Source organism: Hyperolius riggenbachi, chromosome 3 (assembly GCF_040937935.1).
Source record: "Hyperolius riggenbachi isolate aHypRig1 chromosome 3, aHypRig1.pri, whole genome shotgun sequence".
Lineage (NCBI taxonomy): Eukaryota > Metazoa > Chordata > Amphibia > Anura > Hyperoliidae > Hyperolius > Hyperolius riggenbachi.
The window spans coordinates 172,659,160-172,676,289 of record NC_090648.1 but is presented as its reverse complement, the minus strand read 5'-3'; the positions used below and the strand labels follow the sequence as shown (position 1 = coordinate 172,676,289).

The window sequence follows — 17,130 nt, the reverse complement described above, 5'->3', positions numbered from 1 at the left end:
TTAGTGGTAATGATCATCTTTATTGATTCTTTGGATAGTGGTAATTAGTAACCAACCAATCCTTTTCCTCTATCACACAATGGCTGCCCTTGGAAAGACATTTTTGATGTGCTGTATCAAGCAATACAGTCCTGGAGGAGGTTCTAGGAGTTCAGTTTGCACTGGGGCCCATGGCTTTGTAGTTACACCACTGCCTTGACCCTGAAGATGCCTGAATTGTTTTCCCCCTCCCATCTCTATAGGACAAAACAGAACACCTGACAGAGGCTCTAACCCTCCTTCATGCTATTCAAAACTTGTATGTTGGCTGGAGTTGTGTTTAACATAAAAAATCTTCATTAACCCTGTATTGAGGTGGCCATACACCATACAATTGTTTGTATTTCTTTTTTAGATTTTTAAAACTCAATTTTATTGATTGTATTGTTTGATAAATCAAAGCAATTTTTCTATACACTGTTTCCACCATGACCGACAGATATTTATTTATAATTTTACAAAATCAGTTGAATTTTCTTGATTGGAAAAAAAAAATAACATTCACTTTTTTTTCTATAAAATGGATGTTTTTTTAAAGGAAAAATGGGAAAATTAAACATGACTGCCTGTGCAACTGTCTATAGAAGGCAGAACTATCCACTAGTACCTAGGAAGCATACGGCTCTAATCAGCGCGAGAGACTTGGGTGCAGGATACAGCCGGTATGGCTTATCCTGCTGCTGCTGCACAAGTCCCGGCGACGTTAATTACTATTCTCCCTCCAGGTCGCCGTGGATAGTGGAGAATGATATAATTCGGCTTCCAGCTATAGCTGGAGGCCGAATTACAGAGTTTTAAAAGCTGCGCCCAAATCTGCTGCGCTGAAAACAACTGCTCCGCCTAGGAGAGCCCTGGGTTTCTGGGGTGCTGGGCGAGGGTGTGAAGATGTCAAGCATTGCTGACAGTTTAGACAGTGAGGTGAACTCAGGCTCATTTTATCTTTTCAGCCACATACATACGCTCAACAAAAGTCTTTTACTATAAACAAGTTTACAAACGCCTACGATTAAAAAAGAAAGATACATCTACTATTATGCACATCATCTACTATTATGCACACAGAACGACTTGGACAACTTGACGAACAACTGCAAATTTACATATTGTTGCTCATCTGGTGAACGACTAATATGTTCTAGTTAGTAATGGAAGTCATTGAAAAGTCATAGCAGACTTCTGTACACATTGCCATGTTGGACACAACGTCTCTCAGTTGGTTCGTCAAGTCAATCCAACAGTTGGATTGACTTTAGCTGCTTTGTATCAGTTGGTGGTCGCCTCTTATCATTGATAACGCCTTGACAAAAGTTGTCCAACTTCAAGTTGTTTGATAATTGTGCATTTAAAAGACTTTTGTTGAGCATGTGTATGAGCCTTTAGGCATGCCTCACCCTTTATCTTGTATTCACTTTAGAAGATAGTTTGCCAGATACAGATTGTTTACTAGGTCACATCTGTTTCTGCTGTACCACATAACCACAATACATCATCCACATTTCTGACTGAAGCAGTGTCTGATTTATTACAAGTGTTAGAAGCAATGTTTTCTCATTTTCAGATCAAGGATGAAATATTTCCTACTTGTGTATTTTAATGAACAGAACACTTGTGAATGTATACAATGGCATGTGACTGTACATATAGCTATACATATTTGTACAGGTTTTTATGCCTAATATGCCTTCGTCATTAAACAGTTCTGCTTTGATGGGCATTACAGAACTTCACATTGTAAATGTTGATTAGATTTTCTGTTGTGTATTCTCTACACTAAAAAGTACAGTAAAGTGCCCCCTCCAATGTGACAGCTTTAAAGGGAACCTGAAGCGAGAGGAATATGGTGGTTGCCATATTTGCCTTTTTAAACCATACCGCTTGCCTAACAGTCCTGCTCAAAATTCTGGCATCAGTAATGTCTGAATGATGCACCTGAAACAAGCATGTGGCTAATCTTGTCAAATTTTTCAAACCTCTGTTCTGCATGTTTGTTCAGGTTCTATGGCATTATAGGCAGAGAATCAGCAGGGCTGCCAGGCAACTGGTATTGTTTAAAATTAAATATGCCAGCCTCCATATCCCTTATTTCAGGTTCCCTTTAACCTTTATTTCATGCAGGGTGCCCAGTAACAGGATAGAGGATTCCATATGGTATTTCATAAAGCAGCAGCATTAGGAGGTTGACGGTTGAGTGAGTTCAGCAGCCAAAGAGAACAGGCTTTGTCTTAGTGAATCCTCTGAGAAGGACAAAACTGGCAGCTGCAAGGAGAATGGGAATTTCCCAACTATTAACGCCTGTCAATGTTCAGTAGATCACCTGACCTCCCCTCCTCCTCCCTCTGCTGAGTGATTAACTCTTTATGGCCAGCACTACAGCTTAGCAATCTCTACATCATCATCCCAGTGGTTCCTTGCTCGACATGCACTGCGTAATATGTTGCCGCTTTATAAATACAATAAATAATAACAGGTAATAAAGCATTTAACCCTTTCCACGCCCAACTTAGTATTTTTACTTTTGCATTAGGCAGAATCAAAGATCAAATGCAAAGATTCCATGTTCTCCGGTATATGTCCTCAGTTGCTGGGTATGGAGGTAATATTCCAGTCATAACCGGCAAATGAGGAGTAGCCAACACAGTTGGTTTATATTCCAGGGCCTTGGGCTGCAAATCAGTTACTCAGCTGTTGCTATGAATGGCAGGTTACCTCCGATCATTGCAGAAACTGCAATACATAGATAAACTCAGTGTTTGCTCCTTCTGCTCTGTCTTCTGCCACTGTTCCAGAAATATCCCAAAGCTGGCATCTGATAATATTGGCTTTAGAGTGTCTTCAGTATATGACTGTTGTTTGGACTTAGACTGAGCTGTTTTGGAGACCGAGACAAATGTAAAAGCTTCATGAAGTTGGCCCCCTGTAAATGGTTCTGTGTTCTCTGTGCAGTGCTGCCTCAAGCATCAGTAATATAAATATATCGCAAATGACAGATGTAACATTATGCAATGCTACATCAAAAAAAAATACATGCTATTTTTGTTGCTATAAAAAAAACTTAAATACCTGATCAAACCTTTTTCCTCTATCTGTTTTACAGCAAGTAGGCTGTGATTCCATTTTGGGGTCAGATGAGAAGATGGACATCTGTGGAGTTTGTGGCGGGAGAAATGTATCATGTCGACACCATCACAATGTCTACACTACAAAGTACCCGGCCTCTGGTAATTGTCACATTGCACTTCGCTCACACAGAGTACAGGTCATGCTGCAAGGCTAGACGGCAGGGCTGGGACAGAGATATGCTGCTTACAGTAGCTCATTTATCTAATTGCTTATGTACCAAGTAACACGTGAAACAGATCAGTCTGTTATAGCTGCTCACCCAAACATTGTTATAACGGATCAGCTTGTACAGAACTTCTTGGTCATGTCAGGCACTCCTCTGGTTATCAGTCTAGTAACCTGACATGACATGAAGTTTATCAGTACTGTGGATGCGTCTGGGTTCATCTGTAAGAAACCCTTCTAAGCTGGTGAGTAGTACTGCTCTAGGAATGCTAGACGGTGTGATATTATGTGTCTGTGGAAAATATATTGATATGTCACAGCAATCCTTTGCTTTTTATATGTTCTGAAGCAATGACCCTAAATGGTTTACTGGCTGCATGCTTGTTTCAGGTCTGACTGTGACACTCCTGCAGACAAAAGATCAGCATCATTTAAAAATGCTCACAACGGCAATGGAAGATGTATTCTGAAATAAATCATCTCTTACTATAAGTCTGCTTAAAGGATACCTGTAGCCTTCTAAAAAAAAAAAAAGTTACATACTCTTCCTGGTCTTCTCTGTGTTATGCTTATTCCACCACTAGACCCACGCATGCTCAGTACGGAGCTGCTCATTTTGGGAAGTACTCAGAGACCTGAGTATTTCCAAAGCCTTCCGAAGAGACCCGAGCCAGCAAGAAATTTAAATGGGGGACAGCGGGGTAATGAGGAGTCCGAGAGAGGAACCGGAATCCAGAGCCTTTCCTCTTCTGTAACTTCTTTTTTTTTTTTTTTTTTTTTTACGCCCTTTAAGGGCTTGTTCACAGTGTACATGTTACTACATTGCAGTACAGCACAATGCACATAGTATGTGATTTGTAAGGACAACAGACACTGCATGGAAAGTATTGTGTGCACTGCCATACAGTACTGCATTTTTGTGTGCTGCACAGTGCTGCTGCAGTGAATGGAGCCAGCACTGCATGGTACAGGAACACAGGTGGTTGCATGATGCTGTTCTAACAGACCCCACATTCCCATAGTGTGAACAGTACTTTAATGCAGATAAAGTATAAAATAAGAAAGTAACTGTAGAAAAGATAGTGTCATTACCTGCAGCAACCAGAGAGATGCTTGCCTTTCCTGAGATGAGGCCACATATTTGGCTGCTAGGAGTGATACTTCCTTGGTTTCTTTTTTTGTAACTAAGGCGCATTACAACTGTCTAAAGTGTCCATCTGATGTAATCACTCAGTTTACCCTTCTACTACATAGTTTTGATAAGATTGGACCAAAAGATTGGATTCACTAGTGGTCACTGTAAAGGTCCGTACACACGCCGGACTGGAGGCAACGACGGGTCCGTCGTCACCTCCCGCTGGGTGGGCGTTCCAGCGACAGTCCGGCGTGTGAACAGTCTGTCGGCGGACTGATAAGGCTGTTTCTGAGCGATCCGCCGGGCGGATCGCTCAGAAACAGCCGTATCAGTCTGCAGACAGACTGTACACACGCCGGACTGTCGCTGGAACGCCCACCCAGCGGGAGGTGACGACGGACCCATCGTTGCCTCCGGTCCGGCGTGTGTACGGACCTTTTGACTTTAAATGCACACTTTGTCAAGAAGACTGGAATTAGTGTATCTTTTTTGCATTTGTATATACATGAGATTTTCAATAGAATCCCAATAAAAAAAGAGGTACTGTAGTGAGAAACCATTACCATAATGTTCATACTGTTGCTCAACATACTTTTATTGTATGCAGCTTAGGATTTACAGTAAATATGCTATTAGCTGAAGTGCATAGCAGCGGTTTGTGGTTCCACCAGCATTCTGTTCACTGCGGTCCTACCTCTGAGATAAAGTGTAATGTAAATAGGCAGGTGTGTGAAGAAACTTGGCTGGATATGGTACACTGAAAACAGCTGAGAACAATCACATTTCTTCCTAGTGTTAGTAAATGAAATTCTTCACATACATGTATAAATAGAACTACTTCAGCAAATTTACACGTGTCAATGTGTACAGCTCTCGTTTCTTTTAACCCTGTACCAAGACAGCGAGTCTGCACAACATTTATTCTCGCTTCCTGACTGCATAGTTATTGGATGCAGTACAAGACCAGCATCACTGTTTAAAATATATTTTATTGATCATTATTCATTATTAAAGTCTACTAATTTATCCAAACTTCATGTAACCGCTCTTGTGTGGAAACAATATAGAGAAGTGTAAGTCTTTGAAAAGAAAACGGGTAATTCATATGCTATTTCCATAATGAGGTATCGGAGATTAGCCCTCTTCATTTCTCATCCTCTATAGTACAATGCTAAAGAATTAAATAATAATTTTACGCTCATTTTACCAGTGTTGGCTAATCAGGACCCGTGGACCTGATTAGAAAACGAAATGGTCAAAATCTAAAGTGAGATGTTCCACCTAGGTAGGATGAAATGGGACTACTAAATGAGTCATTCAGCACCTAGGTCTATATACAGCCAGTGTGGGGAGGTGTGTAGTCCAGAGGAGTCTTGAGACGGATACAGGTAAAATGCAGAGAGAGACCAGGAGCCCCGTTATGGTATAGTATATTAATGTCAGGTTCTGGATAAATACAAAGTGATGAGGTGCTCACAAAGGTGGGTTGCAAGACCGGCAACCACAGTATAAAAGCAAGTGAGTAAATCCCGTCCCCACTCCGGTTCTTTGTCTTCAAATGTATGGGTCGCATTCCAGGAAAAACGATTGTTTGGGTACACAAAACGATCAATTGACAGGAACCTCAAATAGATAGGGGGCTTTAAACAATATCACTTGGAGGGAGAAGGTGCCCCAAAAATAACCATGGATGTAATAAATGTAAAATGGCTTACCTATACGAAGAAGGGGCAACGCCAATATTAAAAGTTTTGGGTTTGCTTTTCCCAAGAAGCATTGCCTGATGTGAATGATGCCCCTCACAAAAGAGCTCTCAGAAGACCTAAGTTTAAGAATTGTTGACTTGCATAAAGCTGCATGAAAATATCACATCATACATATTTTAAGTATTTTCATGCATGCTGGGAGCTTTAAAGGGACACTTAAGCCTAGTAAAAAAAATATTTGTACTCACCTGGGGCTTCTGCCAGCCCCCTGCAGCCGTCCCGTGCCCTTTCAGTCACTCTCGGATCCCCCTGTCCCCCTGCCAGCTACTTTCGATTCACCAACAGGCCTGGCGACGCGTAGTCTTTTTTGGGTTCCAATCCACAATAGCACTATTGCAGACTGGAGCGCAAAGAAGGAGACGGGTGGCCAGACATGTGCAGGCGCAGTGAGCCTGTCGGCCGAAATCGAACGTAGCTGGCGGCGGGGGACAGGAGGATCCAAGAGTGACTGAGAGGGCACGGGATGGCTGCAGGGGGCTGGTAGAAGCCCCAGGTGAGTAAAAATGTTGTTGTTTTTTTTTTACCAGGCTTAAGAATCCCTTTAAAGGTATTTTATTGGTAAGGTTTGAAAATATATACTTGGAGAAAACTCAGGAGAAAAGTTAATAGAATATGTGCCTTTGTGCCTTTTAAGAGATGAATATGATTTACCCATGCACTCCCTATTTTGATACATTTAGATGTGTCATGCTGTTAGATCTCAAATGGGTTTATCTAATATAAATGTAAAATGTCTTTCAAATGTTAGGCCTCTATTTTTGAAAAAAAAAAAACTCTTTTAAAGGGGAACTGAAGAGAGAGGTATATGGAGGCTGTCATGTTTATTTCCTTTTAATCAATACCAGTTGCCTGGCAGCCCTGCTGGTCTATTTCTCTGCAGTAGTATCTGATTAAAACCAGAAACAAGCATGCAGCTAGTCTTGTCAGATCAGACTTATAAGTCTGAACCACTGAAACACCTGATCTGCTGCATGCTTGTTCAGGGGCTATGGCTAATAGTATTAGAGGCATACGATCAGCAGGGCTGCCAGGCAACTGGTATTGTCTAAAAGGAAATAAACATGACAGCCTCCATATACCTCTCTCTTCAGTTCCCCTTTAAAGAAATGTCATCGTATTGCAATGTATTATTAAAACAGAGTACAACTGTCACAGAGTCTGACTGGAGAGAGTTTGAATCTGCATACACAGACACTGTCATTTGTGTGAAAGATAAACTAATTTAAGTTAGATAAAACCACCATTATATTATTCACCAATTAGACTGGCTACAATAGAACACTCAACGAATAACTGTTTCTAACATCTAATAGCGTCTATGGATTTTTTTTTTACACTGTATGTGGTGGTACCCTGAGGTTCAAAACTTTTGAAACTTTCCATGAGAGAACTATCATATTAATTTTGAAGAAATTAATGGACTTTTACTTTGCCTGGCAATTATAAGGAACCTTAGGTGAGAGTGATATGAAAGCTGCTATATTTATTTCCTTTTAAACAATGTTAATTGCCTGGCTGTCCTGTTGATCCTTTGGCCTTGATTCACTAACCGGCACTTAGCTGGTTAGTGTGCCTTATTACTTAGTGCACACAAACTACAGCGTTAACCTTATCTGAGGTGAGTGTGCCTTATCTGAGGTGAGTGTGCTTTATCTGAGGTGAGTGTGCCTTATCTGAGGTGAGTGTGCCTTATCTGAGGTGAGTGTGCCTTATCTGAGGTTAGTGTGCCTTATCTGAGGTTAGTGTGCCTTATCTGAGGTTAGTGTGCCTTATCTGAGGTTAGTGTGCCTTATCTGAACTTAGTGCCCCTTAAGTAGCTTTGTGCACACTAAAAGATGCACAAAGCTACATCGCGCACTGCACTGCGCACAGCGTAATGCGTCGATCTTTGCACGTGGTGCGACGATAACGTCGCACCCACTATACTGTATATGATGCGACCATAACGGATGCGACGATAACGGTGCACTGATGCGCCGTTTAGGTTGCATCGCATCATGTACAGTATAGCGGGTGCGATGTTATCAGACAGTGCGCGATGTAGCTTTGTGCATCTTTTAGTGTGCACAAAGCTACTTAAGGGGCACTAAGTTCAGATAAGACACATTAACCTCAGATAAGGCACACTAGCCTCAGATAAGGCACACTAGCCTCAGATAAGGCACACTAGCCTCAGGTAAGGCCCACTAACCTCAGATAAGGCCCACTAACCTCAGATAAGGCCCACTAACCTCAGATAAGGCCCACTAACCTCAGATAAGGCCCACTAACCTCAGATAAGGCCCACTAACCTCAGATAAGGCACACAAACCTCAGATAAGGCACACAAACCTCAGATAAGGCCCACTAACCTCAGATAAGGCCCACTAACCTCAGATAAGGCCCACTAACCTCAGATAAGGCCCACTAACCTCAGATAAGGCCCACTAACCTCAGATAAGGCCCACTAACCTCAGATAAGGCACGCTATCCTCAGATAAGGCACGCTATCCTCAGATAAGGCACACTAACCTCAGATAAGGCACACTAACAGGCTTAGCGCCGGTTAGTAAATCAAGCCCTCTGCCTCTTATACTTTTAGTCATAGACCTTGAACAAGTATACCAGTCAGATGTTTCTGACTGGATTGTCCACATGCTTGTTTCAGATGTGTGATTCAATGCTACCTATGCACTGAAGAGAGAGGTATATGGAGGCCGCCATGTTTATTTCCTTATAAGCAATACCAGTTGCCTGGCAGCCCTGCTGATCCTCTGCCTCTAATACTATTAGACATAGCCCCTGAACAAGCATGCAGCAGATCAGGTGTTTCAGACTTTAAAGTCAGATGTGACAAGACTAGCTGCATGCTTGTTTCTGGTGTTATTCAGATACTATTGCAGAGAAATAGACCAGCAGGGCTGTCAGGCAACTGGTATTGATTAAAAGGAAATAAATATGGCAGCCTCCGTATACCTCTTACTTCAGTTCCCCTTTAATACTGTTTAAAAGGAAATAAATATGGCAGCCTCTGTAAGCCTCTCACTTCAGATTTTTTTTATGTTGGCATAAATGGACCCTTATGGAATCACAATTTAGCACTGTACATCTCCATAGGATTGATCATGCTTTATTAATATTGAAATTATAGCAAAATGACCATTTTTTTTTTTTATGTATTGAGATGTGTACTCCTTTTTCGGAAGGGTCATTTTATCAAGTGTCCTCTTGGTTTGTGTCATTTTTTTCCCTTAAATACCCTAGAAGTAGGTGCCAGTGACTCATTCATACATATGTTCCTGATCATTTTTAACTATTCCTATTTAGTATTTATAAAGCACCAACATCTTCCGCAGTGCTGTACAGATTATATAGTCATGTCACTTAATTGTCCCTCAGAGAAGCTCACAATCTAATCCCTACCAAAGCCATATGTCCATCATAGTCTAGGTCCAATTTTAGGGGGAAGCCAATTAACTTACCTGTATGTTTTTGAAATTTTTAATGTTTTGAAACCCTGAGAGAAAATATATTAAGATGTATAAGCACTGGCTATGGAGCACACTAGCCAGGGATAGGAAAGGACAGATAATATGTTTGACTTCTTTCAAATGAATGCAATGCTCCACTATGACTCACTTTACCTCATTACTGTCATTTTCAGGGCTTTTTGGCTACAATGAAGTGACCATGATCCCTGCAGGTGCCACTAACATCCGGGTGACTGATAAGAGCAATAATTACCTGGGTATGTTGGAACTACTAAGCAATGTTCTGTCAGGGATGTGGACAGGTGCATTGTGCACAACTATTACAGCAAGCATGGGTCAGCTATATAAAAACACCTAGCAATGTTTTCTATTATGTAACTAATGCATGACATTTTATTACAATAAAGGTTTTTATTCTGGGACAGTTTTAAATGCCCATGACCTGTATTCATTGGCTTTTTTGACATTGAGTTTATTATTATTGGTGGTAGGTGCACATTTGATTGGGTAATTTCCAAGTGGCACAATTCACATATAAGGAAGAGCAGAGTCACCTGACCATAAGTAACACTCACAAGTGCAGTAACATGCAGATACCAATAGAAAGTCAGAAAGCGTTCAAAGTGCATAGTTCTGCAAAATGTCCTTCTTCCTGGCACAAGATTTTAACACATCCTTTAACGATGAGCAGTGAATGCTGCTGTTACTCATTGACTACTCTCTGAATTCTGAATACATTTCAGATGCTATGTGCAGAGCCCAATAGCAATAATAACCTAGAGTTTACATGTCAAACTCTGGCCCACAGGCCAAATCGTGTCTGCAGAACTATCAAATTTGGCCCACAAGTGTTTTTCCCTCTTTGCATTATTTTTGGCCCACTCTGACCACCAGGGAAGCTATATTGGAGGTAAAGCCCTAGATCACTAGGAGAGCCATATGGGAAAGGGAGGGGGGAAACACTAGACAACAAGGAACTGTACAGGTGAAGGAAGGGGGTCTCTACACACCAGTCAGCCGATTAGGGGTGTGTGGGGGAAATACTAGACACCAGGGAACTGGTTGTGAGGGGAGTGGGGCCACTAGACACCAGGGAACTGTACACGGGATAGAGGACCACTAAACATCAGGTGACTGTATAGGGGAGGAAGTTGTCACTAGACACCAGGAAACTGTGTACAAGAAGAAGGGGGCCATTCGACACCAGTGAACTTTATTAGGGAGGAGGCCACTCGACATTGAGGTTGGCCTGCAACTTGTTCCCAGTGTTAAATTTCAGCCCACTTTGTATTTGAGTTCGACACCCCTGACCTAGAGGAATCCTGGAGAAGCATGTGAACAATTTCATGATATGATAGATTTATGAGACACTGAAGCGAAGAAAAAAATTATGATATAATGATTTGTATGTACAGTACAGCTAAGAAATAAAATATAAGTCTAATATTGTTTCCAGTACAAGAAGAGTTAAGAAACTCCAGTTGTTATCTATGCAAAAGAGCCATTGAGCTCCATGAAGAGAGCTCTGTCTTCTGAAGCTTGTTATCTAAACTGTCAGCCACAGTATTATCTTTTTCTCTGCAGAGGACAGGTCAGTAGTTCACTGGCCTGCTCTGTAAACTCATTTAGAATGCTGAGTAGTGTGTAAACTGCAGATATAAGAGAATGATGCAATGTTATAAAAACACTATGTAAATGAAAATGAGAATATTTTCTTTGCTACTAATGTTCTAGTAAATATCGATACAACACAACCAATTCATTACATCATCATTTTTTTCTCTTTAGTGTCTCTAAGTCTCCACTTGGCTAGTCACTTACTTCCTGTTTTAACCTACTTGGGGAGCAGAAATAATATGGAATTGTGAGCAATAGATCAGCAACTTACAAATCTGGGACATGATCAAGCCTGTCACATGCTTCTTTGTTATTTATTTTACAGGTGATCATTTCTAGCGCTCAGTACTGAAAAAAGTAATCATACCATCTAATTTATTGCTATGTTGATATATCTGGCACCCTGGACTAATGAGCATAGCTTTAACACAGGGGTGCAGAGGTATTAAACCTCTATTACAGCCTCCACATTTTTATTGTACATTATTTTAAAACTCTTCCCCTTATCACATCATCACCCACATGGAGTAGTCAGGATGGAGAGGGCAGGAGACCATCTCTCCCTTTGAGTACAGACCACCTTAGGCCCCGTTCACACTTGCGGTTTTGTCAAAACCGCACCGGATGTCCGGACCGCACCGTATCCGGACCGGACCTGATCCGTACGGTTCCTATCCGGATCCGGTCCGGATCCGGTCCGTTTGCATCCGGTTTCCGTGCGGTGTGAACACGGTTGCGGTCCGGATCCGGTTTCTTAAGGAGATAACAACCTGTTATTACCTGGGGTCTGGGAGGTCAGCAGAAGGGTCTGGGGTCATTGTTGGAGACAGGTGGACGTGTGGAGACCATCCGTGGATACAGAGACTGCAGTTGGGACCATGGATCCAGGCATTTTTTACTCGTATACCTGGGAATTCTCTGTTGTTCGCCTCCTCGTTATCAGACTAATCAGACATGTTGCTGCCTAGAGCTCCAGCATGAAATCGCTGCTGCCCCACCTGAATGCTGGGCCCATGTGGTCCCCATCCAAAATGCATAGGAAGTGGGGTAGAACGTCCGGTTTTTGTAGCCAGTGTGTTGTGCGCTCTCCGGTTCTCATTGGTTTCCATTGGCCGGATGGTGCAGTCCGGCTCCGCCCCGGATACGGCTGCCGGAGGAGCCGGACCAAAATATAGCGCATGTTGGAACGGACGCCGGAGTCCGGATCCGGTCCGGATCCGGTCCGGCTCCGGTCCGGCAGAACGGACGCATGTGAACGGACGCATAGGCTTTCATTGCTATTGCCGTGCGTCCGTTCCGTCCGTTCTGCAAGCGGTCCGGCTCCGGCACGGCGATTCCGGACGGCCACCGCTAATGTGAACCGGGCCTTACCCAGCCCACCTCTTACCTCCTTTGAAGGCTTTTAACCGTTTTTGGCCAGTACTGCAGCAGTACAGCTGACAAGAGTGTGATCTCCCTATTCCTGTGTAAAAAAAAAAAAAAAAAAAAAGCATTTAACCTTTCCCACCAGTGCGTTTTTATAACAGGATTACAGTAAAAGTGAGGAATTGCTTCTTATTGCAGACAGGGCAAGGTGACGAGAGAAGCACATCTCTCATCTCTGGGTCTTATAAACACACGGAAGAGGGTTTGAAAAGGGTTGAAAGCTTTACTACACAATAAGCAGGTAGGAGGTAGGTGTGGTCAGGTGATCTTTTCTGTGCTTGAGAAGGAAATCCCACTGTCCCACCAATAAGGAGCTAGAGGAACAAGTTAGAACTAACCAGCTTGGCATTTTAAATATACTTAGTGCAAAATTGTCAGATGCCCACTGCACAAAAGTTTGTGCCTTGCTAATTAATGCAAACTTACTATTCTATGCACTAAAAATGGGTGGCAAAACTGAGGCTTTAACTGTAATGAGAGGGATATGGAGGCTACACAAACAAAGCAAGGTACCTGCAGGCCTCTGGAAAAGTCTAATGAACATAAAGGGTCACAGGCTGGAATGAGGGCTCATCAATCCTCATAGTGCAATATGTGCATATCCAGTCCGGGCTCAACCAATCATGTGGAAATATTCCTCCAAGAATTTCATTTCATTTTCAGTGGTTATACAACACATGCAGACCAGACAATGTTTCGGGCAACACACCCTTTATTAAGTGCTAGGGATATGGAGGCTGCCATTTATTTCCTTTTGAGCAATACCAGTTACCTGGCTATCTTGCTGATCCTCTGCCTCTAATCCTTTTAGTCATAGACCCCATACAAGCATATGCAGATCAAAAGTTTCTGACATTATTGGCATATCTGAGCGGATTAGCTGCCTGCTTGTTTCTGTTGTGATTCAGGCCCAGTGCACACCAAAACCGCTAGCAGATTCTCAAAACGCTAGATGTTTTTGGAGCAGATTTCAAAGTGATTCTAGGCATGTTTAGAGACGTTTTCTAAATATGCCTAGCGTTTTTGGGAGCGTTTTTGTGTAGCAGGTTACAAATAATGTTACAGTAAAGCTGTTACTGAACAGCTTCTGTAACAAAAACACCTGAAAAACCGCTCTGATCTAGCATTTTCCAGAGCGGTTTGAGCTTTTCCTATACTTGACATTGAGGCAGAAACGCTTCTGCAAACCGCAAAAGTGCTGCAGGACACACGTTTGCGGTTTGCTAAAAACCGCAAACCACCGGTGTGCACCATCCCATTGAAATACATTAGCCAAGCGTTTTTCCAGGCGGAAGCGGTTTGCTGATCGCTTCAAAAACCGCTCGGTGTGCACCAGGCCTCAGACACCACTGCAGTCAGATAGATCAGCAGAGCTGCCACGCAACTGGTATTGTTTAAAAGGAAATAAATATGGAAATCTCCATATACTTCTCGGTACAGTTGTCCTGTTCCTCACAGATTGCTATGGAGAAGAATGGTTTGTCAGCAATATGAAGCCAGGATTTTCCTATATCTCTTATGGGGAACAGTATCAGAATTCCATTATTGATTAGGATGGAATTTGGGGTTGAGTTAAAACATTCGAAGCATGCTTCCCCCTCTCTCCCCATGTTTCCACTGTGGAAACATTTTCTGCCCCAGGAATGCAACAGGAAGCTGTAGGAAATCTCCTGAGGGAGAGGAAGTACGGTATACTTTTTTATAACAGCATAAAGGATGCGCTTGTTAGTATGATCATTATTTAATTCTACACCTATTCTAAATATAATTTTAAATAATTTCATAAATCTGGATAATTCTATAATACTATAGAAGATTTCATTATTTTCTGAGATTCATTCATCTTTAGCTGATATCCTCTGTCAGTTAAATATTTTGGATTTATGGCACGGAATGGTGTGACAGAAAGTAGGCGGAAAGCGTAATGGTGACACTGCAGTAAATTCCGGGGCATTATATTGTCATAACATGTCTCTTTAAATGCGGTTCTAAAAACACTTCTGTTATAGGGACATGGGCGTCACTTTGCTTTCCTGCTCTAGATGCCACAATGAGTACGTTCAATGCTATTTCATATTTATGTCATGGAAAAAGAATTACCTACTCTCCGACATTATCGGAATGAGCTTGTATGTAATCTCAGCTGAAATATCTCATTAGGAAACCTGTCAAAGCCCTCTGGCTTTTCGTACAGCATATTCTTATCTGTTCCTGGGACTCACATGGCAGACAGGTAACATCTTGCCCAGGAATCAGCTCTGTGGAGACAGCAGACAGCTCTATGTCGTCTCTGACTGTTCCTCACTTCTTGGAATGATATCTGTTTTCTGCTTTCATATGTGTTGAATGCTGTGTGTAAAGGTGGAGTGTTCCTCCTACCTGTCATTCACGAAATGTACATCTCAGATCTCAGCCATCGCCCTATCACTGGCTCCACGCTGAGGTACAATTCTTTCCTTCTACCGATATTTCCCCATTTAGAGGCAGTTTTTTGTGGGTGCATGGAAGCAGAAGAAGTAGGCTGTGTACAAACACTCGAAGCCCGATTCAAGGCATTAATATTTCCCTATTCCTCAGTAAGCACCTAGTGGCAGAGCATGTTTTTATATGTGTTCCTTCAAGTACACCAGAGACCACATAATACAAAGAATCGATACTTACCCGGGGCTTCCTCCAGCCCCATAAGCATGTGTGAGTCCCTGGCCATCCTCCCGCAGTCTGCCGTTCAGCCGCAATCAGCCCCGGTAACTGCCTCAGTCGTATCGGTCGGGGTCATGTGCAGGATCTCTACGCAAAAGACCCCGACTGACGCGACTGAACCAGTTACCAGGACTGATTGCGGCTGTACGGAAGAACGGCGAGGGACTCGCATGTGCTTATGGGCCTGGAGGAAGCCCCGGGTAAGTATTGATTCTTTGTATTACGTGGTCTCTGGTACACTTTAAAGCATACCTGAAACATGCCATAAATAAGTGGCTGTAGGCCAAAGTAAATATTGCCATAGTAATAATGCATGTCCCCTGCCATTGCCACTTACGGCCTACTTCACCACTCTATCGGAACAGCTGAATTTCTAATTTGTCGGAATTCCGCATTCCACCAGCAAATACCCAATTTCATGTTCCAATTTTTGTGTTCCAAAGGCATTTTCTATTGAAGTTAATGGTGCTGATTTCAGCGGTTAATAACAAAGCCCCCCACATGCTTTCTTCACTAGATTAGTAGGAAGGAGGCTTGGGAGAGGGGCCCCCATGCTGTCCGCTTTCATGAAATGTCTACAGAACTAAGAACTCTGAATGCAGTACCGTGTACCGCAGCAAAGTGCCATTTGCCCAGTTTAAAGATTTTTTTCCTATGAAACTTTAGAATCGGATTTCACAACGTGATCTTTTTGAAAAAATATTTTTTTACCATGGACCTACTAATTGCCTTAACATACATGGCAAGTTTGTTGAAGATAGCATGTACAGGGACTTTAGCATTAGCCGCAATATTTTGTTCTGTTGACTTCAATGGCAGAGCAGAACAATTTTCAATTTTCGCGTTTTGTATGCAGAACTGCTGACTTTCAATGCAAAAATCGAAACTCGGAACTGCTCTGATTCCAAGAGCTCATCCGTAATGTACTGGTGCTTAGTAAATAAAGGCTGTATTAATATCTACACTGGAAGGATATAGCTAACGATTTAACAGATACCTGTCTGCTTCTGTTCTGTAAATACATAAAGTCCATTCCAGTGCGCTTCCTAGTAGCTGGTGCTTTGTAGGAGAGTTTTCACCACTATATCCTTTTGATCAGTCCCAGTTTTGAACGGGAACCATGGCATCTCTGTAAGCATCAGTAACCAGTATATCAACAAAGAAACGACCAGTTACATTTCTGTGTACATCATGAGGGGTACCTGAAATTCTTCCCATGGTCTGTTCTATCTTCTGTTAAAAGCTGTGAGACTACTACCACTGCACACCTCTGTTGGTTTCATTTCAGTTGCAGCCTGATTAGGAGCGCTGACAATTTGTTGCTGTGCTTTAGAAAATGTGTGGACCATTTGTTGCTAGCAGCCCCAGGTTTACCCTATGTTTTAATTGTTAGTGGTTAGGTCTCTTCCGTGAGGGCATATCATTATCGTGGAAGAGTCTAGTACTGGACAATCGGCGCGCAAACTGTTTTTGGAAGCTAACGTCCTCCATTTGCTGCATTTGTTTTGAATGCAAGTTGTGTAATCTGCCTGTGTTTTGGGCTATGCACATCTATGCAGCTGGTCATTTTGGGTGCAGCCTGCATCTGGAAGTGCTGCCATTTTCCTCCTGTTGCACAAAAGTGTAAGTCTGCTTGTGGCTAGCTGCATTCATGTGTATCAGTTTTAAATCAAGTTATTTAGATTATGGTTTA

General features: G+C 42.3%; 1 protein-coding gene across 1 annotated transcript in view; it reads left to right on the top strand.

Moving 5' to 3' along the window:
* Positions 1–17,130, top strand: part of LOC137563165 (ADAMTS-like protein 5) — a 93,555-nt gene that overhangs the window by 46,490 nt on the left and 29,935 nt on the right. The window contains exons 7-8 of the mRNA XM_068275277.1: positions 3,134–3,257; positions 9,869–9,952. Of these exons, the coding sequence (XP_068131378.1) occupies positions 3,134–3,257; positions 9,869–9,952 (208 nt within the window). The remainder of the gene's footprint in view (positions 1–3,133; positions 3,258–9,868; positions 9,953–17,130) is intronic.